The sequence below is a fragment of the Hippopotamus amphibius genome, chromosome 5 (assembly GCF_030028045.1).
Source record: "Hippopotamus amphibius kiboko isolate mHipAmp2 chromosome 5, mHipAmp2.hap2, whole genome shotgun sequence".
Classification (NCBI taxonomy): domain Eukaryota; kingdom Metazoa; phylum Chordata; class Mammalia; order Artiodactyla; family Hippopotamidae; genus Hippopotamus; species Hippopotamus amphibius.
The window spans coordinates 172,000,146-172,022,515 of NC_080190.1; the positions used below are offsets into that span (position 1 = coordinate 172,000,146).

At 49.8% G+C, this 22,370-nt stretch overlaps 1 protein-coding gene across 5 annotated transcripts in view; it reads left to right on the top strand.

Moving 5' to 3' along the window:
• Positions 1-19,249, top strand: part of DENND3 (DENN domain containing 3) — a 55,106-nt gene extending 35,857 nt beyond the window's left edge. For 3 of the 5 annotated variants that reach the window (XM_057735341.1, XM_057735344.1, XM_057735345.1), the window contains 8 exons: positions 416-545; positions 3,512-3,619; positions 6,726-6,865; positions 9,508-9,656; positions 10,457-10,590; positions 17,230-17,348; positions 17,430-17,567; positions 17,687-19,249. In XM_057735341.1, the coding sequence (XP_057591324.1) occupies positions 416-545; positions 3,512-3,619; positions 6,726-6,865; positions 9,508-9,656; positions 10,457-10,590; positions 17,230-17,348; positions 17,430-17,567; positions 17,687-17,890 (1,122 nt within the window). In that variant the 3' untranslated portion in view covers positions 17,891-19,249. The remainder of the gene's footprint in view (positions 1-415; positions 546-3,511; positions 3,620-6,725; positions 6,866-9,507; positions 9,657-10,456; positions 10,591-17,229; positions 17,349-17,429; positions 17,568-17,686) is intronic. The other 2 variants (XM_057735342.1, XM_057735343.1) reach the window with 2 other exon arrangements.
• Positions 19,250-22,370: the final 3,121 nt, after the last annotated feature.

Below are 22,370 nucleotides of genomic sequence, written 5' to 3' on the forward strand. Positions count from 1 at the left end.
TGGGACTCAGCCTTTGATCTTATGCCCACTGGTTTATTCAGCAGAAACCAGCTGATCGAAGCCCGTGGGCTGTCAGGCGTCTAAGGGAAGTCACGTGGGCTCGCATCCCGCCTGCTCCTTTACAGCGTCTGCAGCTGCCTTTGCCCCTGACGACACAGGCCGAGTGGTCGAGGCAGAGGTTGCATGGCCCACAGGGCCTAAAACGTTTACCACCTGCTGCTGCAGGGGAGTTTGCCGCCCCCGGTATAAACCACCAGTTAGTCTCAACTCAGAGAACATAATTACATCACATCAAATCCAAATTTAAACTCTTCACGTGGTTTTGAAAAACACACATCTGTAAAAGTGTTGTTTCACGTGACATGACAAAGTCTTCGAGTGACACGATTTCAGTGGGGCTCTGTTCCTCCCGCAGGACCCCCAGTACGTCCAGCAGGCACTGACCCACGTCCTGCTGATGGATGCCGTCGTCGGCGCACTGCAGTCTCCCGGCGCCATCTACGCAGCCTCCAAGTTATCTTACTTTGATAAGATGAAGAATGAAAGTAAGATCGACAGGTGTCCAGTGTGGCCACGGTGTCTTGAGTTATGTCTTACGTGATTGTTATCTGGTTGACTTTTGTCTTATCAGTTGGAACCAATCTCAGATGTCTCAGATTTTTTCTTCTATCCTTTCCATCTTTGAATATCACACATTGTTCTGCGTCTTTCTTTTTCTCACTTAACAATACCTTGGAGCTCTTTGCTCCTAAGGACACATTGAGGCACCTCATCGTTTCAGTGTCTGGTAACAGCCCACTTTACACTGTACGGTATCGGTCCTGAATCTTACTTACCAGCAGCAGAACTTCCACTGGCTGTTTCAAGCAGAGTAGAAATCTGTGGAAGGCAGCAGAGTGGCTCATGAAGTCACCATCGTGGTCACTGGGGCACTGTGGTAGGACACACGCCCACCGCAGACCTGCAGGGACCTCTGTGCACGGTTTCCCTTGACTGCTGGACCTCACTGCACGAGTGCAAAGAGGCCCCAAAGCCATCTCTCTTTTTTTTTTCTCTCGATTTGTTCAGTTTTCCCCCATAGGAATTCTCTGATCTCCTGCCTGTAGCTTTAAATCTGGCTCTTACATTCTGGAAGCCATACAGAGGTTGCTGGTAAGCTCAAGTTTTTATTTTTAGAAGATTTTTCAAGTCTAGGAAATAGCAAAAAGGTGAGAATAGCTTTATGCATCACGTTAGCTACGTCTATTTTGTTTCATCTTTTAAATGATCTCCTAAAGCTAACAGTCCTGTGCTTTGCGTGAAGAAGCAGCGAATACAAGATTACTTACAGTATCAACATGACTACATGCCGGAAGTCACATGTGCTAGATTAAACCCACAACATGAAATTAATTCATGAAACACAGATGAACAAGGTGTAGGGATGTTTTGTTTTTTGGTTTTTGTCTTTTGATTTTATTTATCTTATTTTTGGCTGCATTGGGTTGTCGTTGCTGCACACGGGCTTTCTCTGGTTGTGGTGAGCAGGGGCTACTCTTTGCTGCGGTGCACAGGTTTCTCATCGCGGTGGCTTCTCTTGTTGCAGAGCACGGGCTCTAGGCACAGGGGCTTCAGTAGTTGCAGCACATGGGCTCGGTAGTTGTGGCTCTAGGGCTCTAGAGCGCAGGCTCAGTAGTTGTGGCACACGGGCTTAGTTGCTCTGTGGCATGTGAGATCTTCCCCACCCAGGGATCAAACCTGTGTCCCCTGCATTGGCAGGTGGATTCTTAACCATTGTGCTACCAGGGAAGCCCTGGTGTAGGGATGTTTTTAAGATGCCATCTGGTTTTGTCTGTATGCACTTTTTAAAAAAGTAACAGTTTTATTGAGATGTAATTCACATCCCAGGCCCTTTTACAGTGCACACCTGCTGGTTTGAGCCTATTCAGAGTTGTACAGCCATCTGTGATGTAGGTTTCAGGACATGTTCATTACCGGGATAAGAAGCCCCATGCATTATAGCAGCCACCCCTCAGCTGCTAAGCAACCGCTAACCTACCTTCTGTCTCTGGATTTGACACATTTTGGCCTAGTCTGTGCGTTTCCTATAAGTGAACTCGTATAGTAGGTGTCCTGTGTGTCTGGCTTCCTTCACGTAGCATCCTGCTGCAGGGTTCCCCCTCGTGGCAGGTGTCACTGCGTCATCCCTTTTGTGGCTGGATACGTTCCGCTGTGTGGAGACACAGCACAGTTTCTCCATCCCCTCGTTGACCATTTGAGGTTTCCTGCTTCCTGGCTGTTGTGAGGAGTGCTGCTGTGAACATTCACATACAGATCTTTGTTTGGACATATGTTTTTATTCCTCTTGGGTGTACAGCCCGGAAGACTCTGTTGTTTACAATGTCATCCCGGAATTAGGGAAAACAAGCCTCAATTATGTGTCTATTCCCCTTGGTGCATTTTGTTCTTTGCCGTGTCTGTCAGTAACTGTGAGATCCCTGGTGGTTCCTGGTCCCAAGATCCCCCTCTCCCGCTCTCCCATGTCCCAGCCCCCACCTCCCCTCCCCCCCCGCCCCCCCCGCCCGGGAGCAGTCAGGATGCCCCAGGTGCTGGAGTGACTTGGAGGAGCTCTTGTCAACAGTCCTGGAACCAGACATTGGTTGTTGGGGTATTTTCCCCCTTAATTAGGAAAAAAATCAAATACAGTCTACACTTCAGCTGTTTGGACCACTCCAAGCTCATGCCTGATCTTTGTCAAAAGTGTACGGAAAAGCCTTCTCACTCCTTGGGAGACAACGTACACAGTTACCGTGGCAGCGCCCAACAAGTGACACTCACTCTTGATTCCATACGGCAAAAGGGGATCGTCCAAGCTCAGTGTCCCTGACCCCTGTTCCCGATCAGCAGCTGTTTTCCTGTGTGTAAAGCGTAATGAGGCAACCATATGTGGTCCTGGGCTTAAGTTGATAGCTTACGGTCCATTTGTGAAGGCAGGTCTACAATGAAACTTTCTGAAAACTGCACCCCATCCCTGGGGTGGGGCGTTTGGCAGCGACTGGAGATATTTGTGGTTTGTGTGTGTTTGGAGGTGCGGGGGGGCTTGCTACTGGCATTGACTGGGTGAGACCGGGGATGCTGCTAAACGCCCTACAGCACACAGGACGCCCCCACGGCAGCCACAGTATGTGACGAGGGTGAGAAACCACTCGTGGGTTAGACTCACGGAGAAACGTTTGAAGTCTTCTCTTGGCTGGACCACATGGAATGGCTGAGTGTGGACAGAGGTCAGATCATTTAGCAGGAGAGCTGTGTTTAAACAAAAAGCAGTGTGAGACGTTGGCAAACGCCCACCCTCTGGCCAGACACGCTTGGCTTTACTTTAATGTCCAGTTTGAAGAGAACGTCGTCTTCACAAATTATGAAATCTTCCTCCAGAACTAATACCCAGAGGAGAGCGGAATATGCGAGGCTGTTGGATACCGTGGGTCTCCTTGGGTCTGGGGAACTAATCGCTGCTGTGTCTGTGTTTCAGTGCCCATGGCGGTTCCAAAGACGACCTCGGAAACCCTGAAGCACAAGATCAACCCTTCGGCGGGAGAGACCTTCCCACGTGCTGTCGACGTCCTGCTCTACACCCCAGGTGAAGGCCACTCCCTGCGTTGTCGCTGTTTGGTTTTGGGTTTGGGTTTTTGTTTCTTCTTTGAAAAGATTTATTTTATTTATTTATTTATTTATGGCTGTGTTGGGTCTTCATTGTGGTGTGTGGGCTTCTCAGTGTGGTGGCTTCTCTTGTTGTGGAGCATGGGTTCTAGGCATGCGGGCTTTAATAGTTGCAGCATGCAGGCTCAGTAGTTGTGGCTCATGGGCTCTAGAGCACAGGCTCAGTAGTTGTGGCGCACGGGCTTAGCTGCTCCACGGTATGTGGGATCTTCCCGGACCAGGGATTGAACCCGTGTCCCCTGCATTGGCAGGCGGATTCTTTTTTTTTAATCTTTATTGGAGTATCATTGCTTTACAGTATTGTGTTAGTTTCTGCTGTACAACAAAGTGAATCATTTATATGTATACATATATCCAGATTCTTAACCACTGTGCCACCAGGGAAGTCCCTGTTTTTATTTTAATTTTATTGAAATACAGTTGATAGATAATGTATTAATTTCTGCTGTACGGCAGAGTGACTCGGTTATGTGTGTGTACATTCTTTTTCATACTTTTTTCCATTATGGTCTATCACGGGATGTTGAATATAGTTCCCTGTGCTGTGCACTAGGATAGGACCTTGTGGTTTATGTCGCTGCTGTTTTTTGAACGATCCAAGAGCTTAGACTTGTGGTCAAGGTCAGCACTGAAGTGGAAGGGCAGTGGCAGGACGAGGGTGGGCGAGGACCGGGCGGTTTTCTCCTGTGGGAGGCGGAGCCTGAGCGATGAGGTGCGGCCACTCTGTGGACTCGGAGGCTGGAGCAGGGGTGTGAGGAGCTGAGTCCCACCTGGCCACTGGATAAAGGCCCTGTGCTTCCGCCTTTGGTCGGATCCAGCCCGTCCTCACCGGGATGTGATGACTGCACCTCCTGTGCTGACGTGCTCGTCTGACAACACAGCCCCTCCAGCTCGAAGCGGCTGGACGGTCCTGCAGGCTTTCGAGGCCCCTACAAGCCGCTTTAGAGTGATGACAGCGGGAAGAAAGGGGCACTGTCCGGGCCGGGGGACAAACAGAGGCCACTGCGTGTTATAGGCGTGCGACGCTCCAGACGCTGTCTGTAATCCTGACTTGCAGACAGCTGCAGTGGGGCGTTGCTGCGAGGGTCTGTGCTGTGGGAACAAAGGAGCTCCGCTCTGGGCAGAGGAGAACCTTCCAGTCCGGTCGCTCCGTGTTCGGTCCGTCCGTGTCGGGAGGCGCCGGCGGCAGCAGCGTCCATGCACACCCGTCCTTCACCCTCCGAGGTTCGTGACCTCTCGGAGCTGTCCAGCGACACACAGCCGGGAGCTTATGTTCCGCATGGTTTCCAATGGGCAAATTGAGGTGCTGGGGCAACGCAGCCTCCCAGCAGGAGAGTTTCTCTCTTCCCTGAACACCCAGAAGACCCAGGAAAGCGGCAGATCACGGATGAGAGAGAGAAGAGAGCGGCCGGGCCCGACCCTCTGGAGACTTCATTTACCCAGTTGGGGCTCTTGGTGACATCGCTCGGCTGTGACCCCACAGACTTAGACACTTCTCATCACGGCATATGTACAGACACGCGATCCTGAGATCGACGCTGGTTTTCCCTAAATTAAACCTGACTAGACTCTGGTTTCTTGTCATGATGGGCTGGTTCCCATCCCTCTGAGAACATCTAGAAGGGCCAAAGTATAAAAAATAACAGAAAAGAACGGAGGGGGCCTTTTCTCGCGCAGTGGCTGCCAGTTCTGGAAGCCGAGAGGCGGAGGTGAGCAGAGCTCTGGCCAGCCGTGTGGGGTCAGGGGGACGAGCCTGGGGTCAGGACCCATCAGGAAGGGGGTGCACTGGGCAACCCCTCCAAGAGCTCCGAGCGTCAAGGGAGCCAGGCCCCAGACCCAGCTTCAGAGCCTCCCAGTCTCCGGGGGACTGAAGACTGCCTCTCAGCGGGCAGGATCCCCGCCAAGGGGGCCAGGAGAGCAGTGGCATGAACACCCCAGAGAGACTGGCAGATCCCGACTTCCCAGACGTGTGGCAGGGCAGGGGTCGGGGGAAGACCGTCTCCGTCTTAGGAGGCGTTGGGATGCTGTGCACCTACATGGAGAAGATGAAGCTCGATCGCAGCTCAGACCCTGCGTGGCCATGGGTTCAAAGTGGACGGAGATCTAAACGTGAAAGGCAGAGACAAACGTAAACAAATGAGACTTGGGATGATAATACAGGAGAAGATATTCATGACCTTATGGTAAGGAAAACATTCACAAGTAGCATTTAAAAAACCTTAGCCATAAAGGAACAGACTGGTGAACCTGACTACATTAAGGATTTTTTTTTTTTTTGGCACACGGGCTTAGTTGCTTCGTGGCATGTGGGATCTTCCTGGAGCTGGGATTGAACCCGTGACCTCTGCATTGTCAGGCGGATTCTTAACCACTGCGCCACCTAGGAAGCCCAACATTAAGGATTTTTAAACGAAACTTCCCAGCATGTGAAAGTGGTAGTTGCAGGCTGGGGAAGGATATTTGCCAGATGAGAGAACCAGCAAGGGGCTCGAGTTGGGGATATTTCAAGTCGAGGAGAATAAGACAGCCCGAGTCAGGAATGGGCAGGAGACATAAACGCTTCAGCTAAAGCCACCAGCCTCATTAGCATCAGGGAAGTGCAACTAAACCACGGTTGAAGCACCAGAATCTTCACACCATTAGAATGGCCAAGATGGGAAGGACTGACCAGGCCGAGGGTTGGTGGCGTTGTGGGGCCGCTCTCGGGGTGTGTCCACTGGCGCAGGCTCCCTCCCTCCGCTGTCCCTCCCCCACTTCCCTCTGCCCCCGACTGAATTCTCAGGGTTCCTCCAGGTCCTGGCTTGGGGAAGTCACCCCCGGGGCTCTGTCTGTCTGCGTGGCTCTCCGGCTGCAGCCGGCTCGTCCGCGAGACTCTGAGCTCCGAGGGCGCGGCGGTTCGGGCCGTGGGCGCCCAGGGTGGCACCTGGCGCTGCGCAGGGCCCGGGGCGGGACCTGAGACGTGTGTGAACCATGTGCTGCAGCAGCAGAGGGTCTCCTGTCACTGTCCCGGTTGCTCTCCTCTTTAGGGCACCTGGACCCGGCGGAAAAAGTCGAGGATGCTCACCCCAAACTGTGGTGCGCTCTGAACGAAGGCAAGGTGGTCGTGTTCGATGCTTCCTCTTGGACGATTCACCAGCACTGCTTTAAAGTGGGCACTTCTAAACTGGTGCGTGAGCGAAGCGCCGTTCGACGCGCGGCCAGCGTCCGGGTTTAGCTGGGATTTTGGAAAGCGAGCACATCCACCTGCACAGGCAGCAGACACATGCATCCCACGGCCTCACTGAATCCTGCGGGTCGGAGGGCTTTCATTTTTATCTCGAGTGTTTAAATGAAATGTTGTAAACTTGTTCCATCCTTCACTTAAATGCTCTTATTTACGTGAGCAGATAATGGCTTTCACCACCCCCCACTCTGAAGTCTAAAACTGGATTTCAGTCATGTAAAGGGCAGTGTGGTATTCTCACATTTACATTTTTAGTCGCCTAAAGCAGACACTGGAATTATTTTAACACACTTGGGTTTGAAAACGAGGAACCATTTAAATATATCTGGGTGGTATTATAGTTATCTTGTGGTTGAGAAACCTCAATTCTTTGAGCTTTTAGACTGATAACTTAGTCAACTTTAACTAATAAAAAGTGAACTCAGGTACAAACAACCTCACCCCACCCCCACAAACCTGAGGTCATGTTTTAGGTCTACAGCCTTTAGTGCTTTCAGGATCATCCCACTTCTTTTTTGGAGACTTTGCGAGGCCTTGCACAGCCCTTTGAAAATCATGTCTTCTTTCCAGTGGGGCTGCCTTTTAACTCGGGACTCCAGGTATCTTTGGCAATGCCACCCTGCTGTTCAAAATGCCGCCACACCTACTATCTGGTGGGCTTCATCCTGTTCAGGACCCTCTGAGGGTACAAAAGAAGCCACTGTCCCAAGGGGTCTTGCGAGGAAAATGCTCATGCCGACGCCTTTAAGGCAAAACACTTTTTTCCATGTTTAATGTAAAAAGCACAGTGTAGTGAAGTTTTACATACCTAAGTGTTCAGCATCACTCAGTGTCGGCTTTGATGGCCACGTTCCACCATCTAAAAACAATGTGACAGTCCGTGGCACGGTCTATGCTTCCAAAACTGGGGTGAAGCAGGGTTATTGTGAATTCAAGTACGTGTTGCCGAGAGGGCGGGGGTCCCACGAGCGCAGCTGCTGAACCGTTTCCCCCACATTCAGATAATGAGCCTCAGGTGATAAAGGAGCGGGATCCAAGACACGTGACAGCAAAATGCTTACAATGCTTGAGACAAGGAGGAGAAGTTAAGGACATCATTCTTATTCTAAAATTTAGCCTTTCTCTTGTTGATGCTTCGTTACAAGTATTTCAAAGACTGTTTAATAACAGAGTAATGTTTAAAATCCTCATGCAAATAAAATCAAAAGGCTGCATTTTGTATCCATCTCTACTACTCCCCAGTTAGGCCAGGTAACATTTAATTAAAGCAGAAAGTTATCCAATTATGTGAAAATCTCTTCCCACTAGTTTCCCAGGGATATTTTGTACCGTTCAACAAGACAGAAACGTGGGCAGTTATCTCTAGAAAATGCTGCCTTCTCTGAAATGTGAAGTTCAAAGTGGTTTGTCTCATATATCTTTGGGCCATTAAAGAAAGACATTTTACTAAAATTATAACAATTCTTAGGTGGATGCCTCAAAAGAAAGGCTTTTTTAAATGCTTCATTAATTTTGAAATCAGCAAGGTAGCATCTTTTTCTAACTAATGAGAATGTTTATTGGTAAAATTAAAACTGTCAGTTTTTATAGGCACTTTCTTCTGACAAAGATACGTTACAGTAACCACCATCAATACTGATTATAATGGTACTGGATCTAGCCTCAACCCCTCCAAAATGATGGAACTGTTCCTCTCTGAAATCTGCTAGTATCTGAAAATCTGAGACATTTGTTCCGTTACCAGTAAAATGTTGTCCATATCGTGGATGAGGTCCAACAGCAGCTCAGGAAATTTTTAGGAAGCACTTTTTTAGGGATATGATCGGATTGGTTGAGATGGACTGGCAAGACACATTTGTTTCACATGGTTCTGTGGCTTTCATAACTCTTCAGTGTTAGTCCTTAACTTCTGATTTTAGAAACCCTAAAAATAATTACTGTCATTGACCTTGCTCAGCCAGAATCCCTGAGAACGCTGTCTAGCTGCAAGGGCACTGGCAGTTTTGTTTGTTGCTAATATACAGTCAGTCCTCAGTATTTGCAGAGTCCATATTTGCAAATTTACATACTTGCTAAAATTTACTTGCAGCCCCAGAACAAGCACTTAGGGCGCTTTCCTGGTTCTCCACAGACGTGCCCGTGTGCAGAGCAGGGAGAGATGGGAGCTGAGTGCATGTCCCCAGCCGAGGTGAAGCACGGCGACTCTGCCTGCTTGGTTCAGCTCGCAATGTAGACAGGTGTCCTTTTCACGGCCTGTTTAGTGCCATGTTTTCCACATTATTATTGTGCTTTTTATTGTGATTTTGCTGTTTAAAATGGTGCCCTGGTGTGGAGCTGAAGGGCCAGAGGCTGGGATGTGCTTTTCAGAGAAAGTGTGGACCCACCCGGTTCAAGCCTGTGTAGTTCCAGGGTCGAAGGTGCCCTCAAACAGGAACACACACAACAAGATGCCGTGTTGGTCAAGTGACAGTGTGTGACCGGAGGCCACGGGACCCTCAGCCTGTGGGTCCCCGGGGGCGGCGGGTTAGCGCTGGCCGTGAACGCGGGGAACTGACCGCTCTCCTGCTCTCTCCCCGGCCCCTCAGAACTGCATGGTGATGGCGGAGCAGAGCCAGGTGTGGGTCGGCTCGGAGGACTCGGTCATCTACATCATCAACGTCCACAGCATGTCCTGCAACAAGCAGCTCACGGACCACCGCTCGAGCGTCACGGGTCTGGTCGTGGAGGCGCCCAGGTCGGCCGGGCTCCGCTGGCAGGAGGGCCCGCCTGGGCTGTCGGGCAGGTCCCAGAGGGAAGGGTTCCCCTGGCCGTGGGCGATCCCCTGCAGGGCCCAGGCTGGGCGGGGGAAGCGAAGCGGGTCTGGAAGGCGAGTCAGGGGATGTCCCTGTGTGGTTCTGGTTGTGGGTGCAGAGAAGCCGTCCCTCCTGGAGACTGGCCCCAGGATGAGAACCGGGCGGGGTCCCCGTTTCCTGTGAGGTGTGCTGAGGTCACCACCCTGAACGGGCAGCCCCAGCGCTGCGTGTGGTGGCCCCGGCTCTGAAGCTTTTCCGATGCATCCCTCTGTGCCACCCCCACCCCCTTATCCCCCGAGTTTCAGGGGTGCCATCTGTCCTCAGGCAGGTGGACCTAGGTCCACACCTGATTACACACCATCTGAAGGTGGAGGGGCCGTGCCTGGCGCTAGCTGAGCCCACCTCCCCTGAACTCAGCTGCCAGTCACCAACGCTGTGCTGATCCTTGAACTTGAGCTTGGCGGGGCATGTGCTATTCCTGGCCCCTTGCGGGAGGGGTGGATTTTAGTTAATGGTCCTTTCCAGTTTTGTTCACAGGCCCTGGCGGAGCCAGCAGCAGTGTCCTAGGTGCTGGGGGTGGGGGTGAGGTGCTCAGAAACCCGCGGCCCTGACAGCGCTGGCCTCCCTCACTGGCCATGTCGAGGATGCTGTACCTGGTGGGAACTTTGTTCCTTCTGGGTGCAAAGGCACGTGGTGTTCTCGGGGCCGCTGTTAAGTGCGTGTGCGTGTGTTCACCCCACAGGACCGTGTACTCGTGCAGCATGGACGGGACGGTGCTGGCCTGGAACGTGAGCACCCTGCGGGTGACCAGCAGGTTCCAGCTGCTGGGCGATGGGCTCTCGGCCATCAGACTGCACGACGGCTGCCTGTGGTGCTGTAAGTGCTCGTCCCGCCCTCGGCCCCCTGCCAGGCCAGGGAAAGGCCTGCCAACACCCATCTCCTCACGCCAGGCTCCCCACATCCCTCCTGAGTTTGCGGCCTCCCCAGCGCCCCTGATCCTCCCCTTGCGGCCTCCCTCCTGCTCCCCCGGGGCCATCGCCGTTCCTCCCCTCCCGGCAGCCCTCTGCGGCCCTGTCATTCGGGTGTGGGTCACATCTCCCCAGGCGTGCTGTGTGCTCCCCTCTGCCCCTCCCAGTACAGACCTCGGGCAGGGACGTCTGCGGGTCCGAGGAGGGGCATGTTGCCGGGGGTGACCGGGAGGTGCAGACGCTATGCCTCGTGCCGTGGGTTCTGCATTTCTGAGCATCACAGCACAGAGGCTGCCTGCACTTTGAAGGCTTCCCCCGTGCATTCCAGATAACACGGGTGATGGCGTGAATCCCTTTTTTTTAAATTGAAGCGTGTTTTACATGTGATGAGATGCACAAAATGTATGTGCAGTTTGTTGTGTTTTCTAAAAATTTTTATTGGAGTAGAGTTGATTTACAATGCTGTAGTTTCAGGTGTACAGCAAAGTGAATCAGTTATACATACACATATAGCCATTCTTTTTTTTAGATCCTTTTCCCATATAGGCGATTACAGAGTACTGAGTGGAGTTCCCTGTGCTACACAGTTGGTCCTTATTCGTTACCTGTTTTACATAGACTACCGTGTATATGTCAGTCCCGGTCTGCCTTTTATCCCTCCCAGCCTTATCCCCTGGTGACCGTAGGTTTGTTTTCTAAAGATTCTGTAAGTAAGTGACATCATATGATGTTAGTCTTTCTGTGTCTGACTGACTTCACTCAGTACGACCGTCTCTAGGTCCATCCATGTTGCTGCAAGTGGCCATGTTTCGTTCTTTTTTATGACTAATATTCCAGTGTATGTATGTACCATATCTTCTTTATCCATTCACCTGTTGATGGACATATAGGTTGCTGCCATATCCTGGCTATTATAAATGGTGCTGCAGTGGACATTGGGGTGCATGTATCTTTTCAAATTATGGCTTTCTCCAGGTATATGCCCAGGAGTGGGATTGCTGGCTGGGTCATATGGTAGTTCTAGTTTTAGTTTTTTAAGAAATCTCCATACTGTTCTCCGTAGTGGTTGTCCCAATTTACATTCCCACCAGCAGTGTAGGAGGGTTTCCTTTTCTCTACACCCTCTCCAGCAGCTATTGTTTGTAGATTTTTTGATGATGGCCATTCTGACCCTGTGAGGTTGTACCTCATTGTCATTTTGATTTGCATTTCTCTAATAACTAGTGATGTTGAGCAGCTTTTCATGTGCTTTTTGGCCATCTGTATGTCTTCTTTGGAGAAATGTCTATATAGATCTTCCACCCATTTTTTGATTGGGTTGTTTGTTTTTTTGATATTGAGCTGCGTGAGCTGTTGGTATATTTTGGAAATTAATTCCTTGTTGGTTACTTCGTTTGCAAATATTTTCTCCCATTCTGAGGGTGTCTTTTTGTTTTGTTTATGGTTTGTTTCCTTTGCTGTGCAAAAGCTTTTAAGTTTAACTAGGTCCCATTTGTTTACTTTTGTTTTTATTTTCATTACTCTAGGAGGTGGATCAAAAAAGATCTTGCTGCAATTTATGTCAAAGAGTGTTCTGCCTATGTTTTCCTCTGGGTGTTTTATAGTGTCCGGCCTTACATTTAGGTCTTTAATCCATTTGGAGTTTATTTTTGTGTATGGTGTTAAGGAATGTTCTAATTTCATTGATTTACATGTGGCTGGCCAGTTTTCCCAGCACCACTTATTGAAGAGACTGTCTTTTCTCCATTTATATTCTTGCTGCCTTTGTCATAGATAAGGTGACTGTAGGTGTGTGGGTTTAATCTCTGGGCTTTCTGCCTTGTTCCATTGATCTCTGTCTCTGTTTTTGTGCTAGTACCATACTGTTCAGTTTGTTGTGTTTCGACGAGAGTATACACACCACCTAAACACCCGACAATCAAGACACAGAACACTTCCATCACAGCTACTGGTCCCTCTGTACCCCTTTCCAGGTGGCCCCCACTCAAGGGAAATGACTGTTCTGAATTCTATCATGGATTTGTCTTGCTTGTTCCTGAACTTTCTATAAATGGGCTCCAGAGCATGTGTTCTTTTCATCTCAGTTCAGGCAACATGATGTGTTTAGGATTCAGCCGCGATGTTTAAGTAGCAATAGCTCATTTGTTTGATTGCGTGAATGCTACAGCTTGGTTATCGGCTCTCCGGTGGGTGCACCTGTGTTAACTACGTTTCATTTGAGAAACTGTCATTCTTTTCCAGAGCTGCCACACCGTTTTCTGTCCCCACCAGTGGCATACGAGGCTTGCAATTCCTCCCCATCCTTTGCAAAACTTGTCATCTGTTTTTCACTGTTGTGGTCCTCGTGGGCATGAAGTGGCACCCCACTGTGGCTTTGGTTGCATTTCCCTGACAGCTCATCTTTTCATGGCCTGTTTGCCATCTCTGTGTCTTCTTCAGAGAAATGTCTATTCGGACCCCGTGCCCATCGCTCTACTCACTTCCAAGGTGAATAATGACACGGTTACTTTTTTTTTTTTCTCCATTTTTCCTATCTGTACTTTTTTCTTTTGTTCCTCTTTTCAGACTTTTTTATATTCAACTTAATCTTCTTTAGTGTCTTTTTAGCTCTGTTTTTTTTGTTCCACTTTTTTGTTGTTGCTTTAAGGATTTCAATATGCACCCTTAACTTCTCATGATCTGTCTTGAATGACTGTTACACCACTTCACATATAATAGACAGAGCGAACAGCAGTAAGATTAACTCAGTTTACCTCTTTCTCCCCCTTTCCTATCATTGTTAAAGGCAGTATTTCATTTCTATGATTGTGATAAACCTCATATTTTTAAAAATTTTGCCTAAGTACTCTATGGTCTTTCAGAGAGGTTAAGAAAACATTTATTTTGCCCATATATTTTCCATTTATGGTCAAGCTTCAGGCCTTCTTAAAATCCAGGTTTCCATCTTGCATCATTGCCTCTTAACCTTAAGAATGTTCTTTAGTATTTCTAATGATATGAGTCTGCTGTAAACAGAGTCTAGGCTGATAGTTTTTATTGTTTTCCCCTGCACATTAGAAATATCATTCCATTGTCTTGCAGCTTTGCTTATTCCTGATGAGAGGTCTGCCGTCATTCCCACTGTTCTGCTGAATATAATGTGTCTGGTTTCTGTAGCTGCTTTTAAGCTTCTCTCTCTGGTTTGCCTGAGTTGGACTACAGTGTGCTTTGGTGTGAAGGGCTTTGTGTTTATCTTGCTTGCAGTTTACTTTCTTGAGTTTGGGGCAAACTTAACCATTACCTGTTCCAATATTTCTCTTGCCCATTCTCTCTCTGTGTGTCTTCTGGGATTCTAATTACATATTAGACCATCTGATAATGTCCTGCAGGCCTTAGGCACTGCTATAATTATTTCTTTCATTCTCTTGTGAGCATCAGTCTGGCTAAGACCTCAACCTTCCTTCTCCTGTGTCCTGTCTGCTGTGAAACCTATCCAGCAAATTTTCATTTTAGTTCTAGAACTTCCATTTATTTTATAAAGAACTTTCATTTCTCTCCTAAATCCTGCATTCTTCACCCTTCCTCTCCATATCTTTCTCTAAGTTTTAAAATATATTTGTAATTATTGGTCTAAAGTCCTTGTCTGCTGGATACTGGGTCATCTGTGGGTCTGCTTCTGTTGCCTGTGTTTTCTCTTGATTTTTAGTCACATCGTCAAGCTTCACATGTGTAGTGATTTTCATCGCACGCTGGATGTTGTTAATGACACACTGAGGAGACTCTGGACTATACTCTCTTAAGTCTTGTTCTAGACGGTCATTAAATCACTGGCAGATCAACTTGATCCTGCGGAGAGGCTTGGTTTTAGGCTTTTCTAGGGTGAGTATTTTTCAGTGTTGACCTTAGTCCTAGGGCACAACCCTTAGTTCTGGTGTGTGGTCTTTGTTCTTACACATGGCCCTGTTAGGGTTTTAAGGGAATGTCCAAGGTGTACACCAAGCCTTTCTAACAGGGATGAGCTAGAACTTTGAACTCTTATCTCTGTAGTCCTAGAAAGCTGTGAAATCTCTTTTCAGGTCTTGAATGTTCCAGTTCTGCTGTTTATACACCGTTTAGGATTTGAGTCGGCCAAGGATTTGAGGAGAATTTATATGTGTATCTTGGGGATCCCTCATTTGGGGGATATCTCCCCCTCTATTTCCAGCCACACTGGCAGGCCCAAACCATACCCTCAACCAAGACTTGGTCTGCTACATACTGCTAGAAATTTTATCCCTCAGTGTCCCACAAAGAGCCGGGAAGTCCCCTCAGGGGAATCTCAGGTAACTGTGCAGCTCACCGAGTTTCTTTTCTTTCAAAGACCATATCCCACAGCTTTTGTTTGTCTCCAATGACTGTCAGACATGTGTGTCCGTCCACGGATGCACTAAAAGGTCCCTGTTAAATATAGTGAGAGACATAACGGATTAGAGTGAGGATGAAATGGATAACCTTGTTTTCAGGATGGAGTCCCTGGTATTTTTCAAGTTAACAAATATAGTCTGTAGTTTCCCTATTTAACACATTTTTTACTGGAGGCGTATCATGGCCACAGGCACTAGTTTCTGCAAAGATCCCTGGGTCAATAGTGCGTTAACAGTGAGAAAAGTATGAGAGGAAAGCAGGGTTTCTTTGGGTAAAAGAGAATGTTTGCTGGGAAGTGTTGTTTTACGTCTTTATCTAAACAAGTATAACAAGCTAAAACCTTGGTCACTCATCAGATGTGGTGTGTGGGCACTGAAGTGTAGCCTGAGTGTGTGTGTGGGGGGGTGGGGTGGGCGATGGCACTGACTCCTCCCCAGGCCCTTGGCAAGGTGAGCCTGGGGGTCCCTGACTTCCTTTTCTAGTTCAGTCACAGTATTTCAGACCCTCTGTGCTTTCCCTTGAGTCTGGATGAAAGCTGCCTCTGCTGTGGGCCCCCCAGGCCTGAATGCTTCTCAAAGGACGAGGCTCCAGTCGTTGCTGGGAGGGAGCAGACCCTGCTTCTGCTCCCTGTGGTTGGAAGTCTGCTCTGTGATGTTGCGGGTGCACCTGTGGTTCAGGCTGAAGCTTCCGTGTGCATTCAGGTTCAAATCCAGGCGTGGTCACAGATGACTGGTCACTTTGGGCTGCTCCGCTGCACTCTTGGCGTCTGTTTCTTCATTTGAAAAGTGAGATGGAAATACCATCCTTCCCACAGGAGAGCGTGCTGATGGCTGAGAGATGCGAGAGACAGAAAGTGGGCCTTGAGCATCAGTGAGTGTGAGGGTTAGTGACAATTACCCCAGGAGACTGCATCCCTGGTAGGGATCATCTCGTGGACAAAGCTTTGCCCGGGTCCTCCTCCCTCCCACCACCTACGGCAGGGGCACCTTCCCTTTGGGTACCTGGCCCGCCTCGAGGACAGTGATCGGTCCTTCCCACATCTGTCGCCCCCATCCGCTGCTCAGTGTGCAGCAGGCCTCTTGTGTGCTTGCACAAGCAGGGTTGCTGTGGATTCTGCCCTCTGCAGTGTTGGTGGGTGGTGAGGGCACTTGGGAAGAGCCTGGGGCAGTGAGCGCGCTGGTCGACACTGAGGAGGGGCCCCCGGAGGCATGAGCACCTCTTGGCAGGACTTCCTGCTGCCCAGGTGCTGCTAGCAGGCAGCAGCATCTGAAAGGGCCAAGTGGATAATGGCATCTCGGGATCAAAGGCTTCCTGGAGGGATGCTGGGGTTTGCTTCTTAGGTCTCTGGCAGGAAGGAGAGGTGTGGGTCGGCTCTTGCCACCTGTGACTGAGAACCCAGCTGAGCTTCCGAGTCCTGAGGGTGGTCGAGGACAGAGGGGTCATTTCTCTGTGGACCTGGAGTCCACCCACCGTGACAGGAAGCCAGAGCCCACCTTGGGGGCTTGTACCCCCTCCCTCTGGAGCCAGATGGCACAGCCCGAGGGCAGGGCTGTGTCCTCCTATCCCCGTGGCCTCAGCACAGGGCGGGAGGTGGAGGACGCAGGCACTAGAGCCCAAGGAAGGTCAGCCCTGCAGCTCTTCACCTTTCCTTAAACCTGACTCCGTCTTCCCTGTCTGCTTGATCGGACCTCCTCTCTGCGGTACTAATTTTGATGACCTGTAGCTCCCATGATGTGGAAACTCTTGGTTTGCTGGAGTGATTAACAGAAACAGACGGAGAGGAGCTTAAACAGAGAGACGTGTCCCAAGGCAGGGCACCGTCACCTAGAGTTCTAATCCTCACCGCCGGGGTAGCAGATGGCACGGCTTCAAGTGATAGGAGATGCCAAATCCCCGTGGCGGGAAGGATTCCAAAAGCCTCAGAAGAGGGTGCTGGATTCCAGCCGTTTCCTCGTCGGTAAAAATGGGGCTAACGGTCTGAGCGTCCTTGCAAGAGAAGGTGGGAAGTGCCACGGGGCAGTGAGAATCACAGATGCCAACTCCACAGTCAGACGTGGTGCAGGAGCAGTGGCCCTGCTGGTCACACTGCAGCTGTCATGGCACTTCCGTCTCTGTGCTTTGGGTTCGCTCTGCCTGCCCCCATCCTGGCTCTTCCGTCCTGCAGGTACTGGTAACAGGATCGTGGTCGTGACCACGAGTGGAGCTGTCTGTCAGGAAGTGAAGATAGACCAGGACGTTAGAGAGACAAGCGCCTCCTTCCTGGGCTTCCAGCTCGTGCCCGAGGTAACCCAGCACGCTGGGCTGGGCCGGTGCCCCCGTGCCACTGGGCTGCCACGGCGCGCGGCGTGACCCGTTCTACTTTAGCAGGAGCAGCTCTGGGCAGCCTGTGCTGGACACGACGACGTCTGCATTTGGAGCCTGCAGGACCTGGCCCGGCGCCCGCAGAGGATCCGTCTTCAGGACTGCTCCGAGATCAGCTGCATGATCAGGGTGAAGAAGCAGGTAAGGCAGCCGCGGCGCTGCCGGTCAGGGCCCGGCCGGGACAGAGGGGGCCGCGGGTGCCCGAGAGAGCACCGCACACCTCAAGCCGGGCGGCTCGTGTGATGCCCGTTTCTCCCCAGCAGATCTGGGTGGGCGGCACAGGGCTGTCGCGGGGGAGGCCCAAGGGGAAGATCTACGTGATCGATGCCGAGACGAAGACGGTGGAGAAGGAGCTGGTGGCCCACATGGACACGGTGAAGACCCTCTGCTCCGCGGAGGACAGATACGTGCTGAGCGGGTCCGGCCGTGAGGAGGGGAAGATCGCCATCTGGAAGGTCGAGTAACGAGGGCGCGCCGTCCGCCAGCTCCTGGCGCTTCCCCGAGCAGGCGGGTCCGAGCCCGGTGCCGGCTCTGCTGCGGGGGCCTCTTGGCCTCTCTGGTCTCAGTTACGAGACTGACAGTGTCTCACTTTCTCTCCTGGACTTAGCTGATTGAACTGGACCGTTTCAGGGTGGGGTGCTTCTCAGAAGTCACCCTGTGCTGTCCAGACGGTTCCAGAAGCCACCCTGGGCGGCAGCGGGCCAGCCGGGCCGCGGCCCTCGGGTCCCGCTCCTCCTCCACGTCACCCGCTCGCTCAGCAGACATCAGTGCCCGGCTCGCAGGAGCCCCACTGCCGACGCAGACCTCTCGCTTCCAGCACAGCTCGCGAGAAGGGCTGTTTTTTAAGTGACCACGTTGTGGTTGAACAGGTTGGCGCCTGCCCTTGCTATCCCGCGACAGAGCAGGTGACCGGTACGTGCCCAGGGAGGGGACGACGCCGGGACGAGGCTCTCTGGACAGGGCTGGGCCAGCGGAGGCAAGCTCTGTATTTTTCCTTTTAACGAATGCAATGTTTTTATAATGAAAAAACCTAGAGGCTTTTTTCTACCAAAGATCGGCGTTCCACCTAAAACAGCACACACACCCGCAGCAGCTGTTCATGTCCGTTTCCACCATGTCCACGTCCTGTGTGCATGGAATGTATGTATGTGTAGATGGTGCCTTGTTATTTAACTGAAGATAATCTCACCAGCTATAAATATTTGCAGAAAAGACCTTTTGTACATTTTTACTGTAACATTGAGCTTTCATCCCCTAATTGTCAGCAAAGGAGGTTTTGGCATGGCTGCTGGACGTGGAGAGAACACAGTGTGAAGCCTGAGGCCTGTCGGCCTGTGGACCCACGATGCGCTCAGCCGCCAGGGGCAGGCTGCCGGACCCTCCCCCTGGGTTTGGGGGACTTGGGTAGACATCACGCCAGACCTCTCTCCCCCTGAGAGGTCTCTTTCAGGCCCCCAGAACACAGCCAGGCTTTGGAGGCGTCTGCAGTGCCTCCCGGGTGAAAGCTCTGGCCAGGCCTCTGGCTGGGTCTGCAGAACCCAAGCATTCTGGAAGGGCTGATCGTGGACTGATGCTTCGGAATGTTCTGAGACTGCGGTGCGGAGGACAGCCAGGCGGCTGAGTCCCCCCGAGTCCGTCCTTCTAGGGAGGGTGTGTTCCCCTGACTTCTAGCAGGAAGACTAGGCCAGCAGCAAAGGGCAGAAGGTGGAATTCAGCTTTTGTGTACACATGAAAAATCAGAGTAAAAGCTCCTCAGAAATCCACATAAGTTACTGAATTAAAACCTACATGATCACCTCGTTGGTAATAAATTCTTTTGTTTACTGACACTGCTGTCCAGTCTCCTTACTTTATCCAATATTAATGGGGGGGGGGGGCTTCTTTTAAATAATACAGGACTGCTAAACATCGCTAATTATTAGAGAAAAGCAAATCAAAACGACAAGGAGGTATCATGTCAGAATGGCCATCATTCAAAAGTCTACAAACAATAAATGATGGAGAGGTTGCAGAGAAAAGGGAACCCTCCTGCACTGCTGGTGGGAATGTAAAGGGATACAGCCACTACGGAGAACAGTATGGAGGCTTAAAAAACTAAAAATAGAGCTACCATATGATCCTGCAATCCCACTCCCGGGCATGTATCCAGACAAAACTCTAATTCAAAAAGACACAGCACCCCTGTGTTCACAGCAGCAGTATTCACAATAGCCAGGATGTGGAGACACCCTAAATGCCCATCCACAGACGAATGAACAAAGCGGTGTTTAAACACAGCGGAATATTACTCAGCCATAAAAAAGAACAAAAGGAGGCCGTTTGCAGCGACATGGATGTACCTAGAGATGATCATACTAAGTAGGTCAGAAAGAGAAAAACAAATGCCATATGGTATCACTTGTATGTGGAATCTAAAATATGATGCAGGTGAACCTGTCTACAAAACATACACAGACTCGCGAACATAGTGAACAGACTTGTGGCTGCCGAGGGGGTGGGGGAGGGGTAGATTGGGAGTTTGGGGTGAGCAGATGCAAACTACTACATATAGGATGGATACAAAACAAGGTCCTACTGTAGAGCCCAGGGAACTATAGTCAACATCCTGGGATAAACCATAGTGGAAAAGATTATTTTAAAAAATTTATATACATGTGGATAACTGAATCACTGCTGTACAGCAGAAATTAACACAACATTGTAAATCAACTATACTTCAATAAGAAAAATATTCAGTTAATACAGGGCCATTTTGGATTTGTTCTTATTCGTTCTAAGCACCTGTCAAGTTACTTTAATGCAGACTTTTCATTTCCTTTATTCTTGGCGATAATTTCCAAGATCTTATTTGACAGTGATTGCATTTGAAGCGAATGCAGGAAAAACAGAGGCTTTTAGGAAATGATCCTTTATATAAAAGAGAAAAGGGGAACAATGGAGTTAAAGGGGGAATAAACAGGCTTGTGCGAGTCTATGGGTCTGTGTTTTTGTAAAAAGAATCTTGCCAGTGGAGTTTGTGGAAATGAAAAGGGCACTTTTGTGCCTTCGGTGTCTCCTGTGTGCTCTGGAGAGATTCCACGATGAACGATTTGTCATGGGAAGGCCCCAGATGAGCCAGAAATCATGAAACAGACAACGATGCCTTCCCTGCCTCGGCTTTAGAAACCTGAATTAAATTGGTACCAAAAAAAAGTGTTTATCTTGAACTGGAAGCTGGTCTACTTTAATATAATTTCAGCTCTCCAGCCGTATTTCAGACAATAGAAAAGAAAGCTTGGTTTGGGGGCTGGCATGGCTCTGAGATGCCAATCAAAAGCTCACCCCACCCCCTGCTACGGCTGCACCAGTGGTCCAGATGGTCACAGGGAACGTTTTCATCATTTGTGCTCGGAAGATGCGAATGCTTCAGTTGCTCTCAAGGGACAACCTTGGAATTGGATGTGATCGTTACATCTGAATTACAAGTGCATGACTTTAGTCCATTTCTAGAGGATTCCCTGGAAGATGAAGGGGTGCTTTGTCCACACGGCTAAGGAGGGCACAGTTGGAAAGGCAGGCAGAGTTGCCCTGCCATCACTGCTGCCTGCAAATGTTTGTATTTCGTGCAGTGATGCACGGGACCCCTGGGAGGTGAGGCTCACAGGCATGAGAGCGCTGGTTTCTCTCGCCCCCGCTGCCGCAGCTAGCCGGAGCACAACCTGGAGTGGACACAGGACGCTGGGGAGCTCTGGGTTTCTGTGCCTTGGGACAGAGAGGCAGCCTGGGACCCGGGGGGAAGGCAGGAAGGGCCTAGGCTCATGACCTGACAGCAGTAAAATGGAGATGTCTCCTTCTCAGACAGCTGGTTTGGAGACTAAGAAGGGCCGTCCAGTGCCAGGCCTGCAAACAGCTCAAAGAACATGCAGTCCCGCTCTTGTGAAAATACTAAGAAAATGCAAATAAAAACGGGGTAGCTACTGGAGTCGGCTGAAGTGTGACCCTCAGAAAGACACGTCCACGTCCTAGCTCCCGGGACCTGCGAATGTGACCTTATTTGGAAAAAAGATCTCTGCAGATATAACTAAGATCTCACAATGAGATCATCCTGAACCCAAAGACAAGTGTCCTTAGAAGAAGAGAAGAGACTGACGCACACGGGGGGAGGCCAACCACCTGTCATCCGCAGGAGCTGCACACTAAATATAAACATGCAAGTGGAATAAGAGCGAAAGGATGAAGAACGTGTACCCCGCAGTGGTAAGCACAGAAGGCTGGTAGAGCTGTCAGTACCAGGTAAGACAGGCTTCAGCTGAAGGTATGCTTATAAGAAAAAGGGATGAGCGTGATGACGAGAAGGTCGGTTCATGGAGATGACATCATGACCCTGTGTGTACGCGCACCAAGTCACAGGGATCCAACACGTGACGCAAACTTGGTAGAATGCAGGAGAAAGGAGACAAATCCACTCTCTTGCTGGAGACTTTAACACACTTCTCTCAGGAACTGACAGGACAAGCAAACAAAAAATCAGCAAGGCTATAGAAGAGTCAAGACTATCAACCAACGTGACCTGACGTTATAGAACGCTACACCTGACAACAGCAGAATACCCATTCCTTTCAAGTGCATGTGGGGTGTCATCAAGCTAGACCATATGCTGGACCACAAGTCTGAAAAGATTTAAATCACAGAAAATGTTCTCAGACCACACCAAAATTAAATTAGAAATCAGCAGTAATAATTACATAAAATCTCCATATTAAAATTATGTTGGAAGATAAACAGCATACTTGCAAATAACGTATGGGTCTAAGAAAAAAAATCACTAGGGAAATTATAAAATATTTTGAACTGAATGATAGTGAAAACACAATATCTCAACATTTATTGGATACAGCTAAAGCAGAGCTCAGAAGAAACATTATAGCTTTAAATGCCTCTGTTATAAGGTTTAGAGTCAACAAT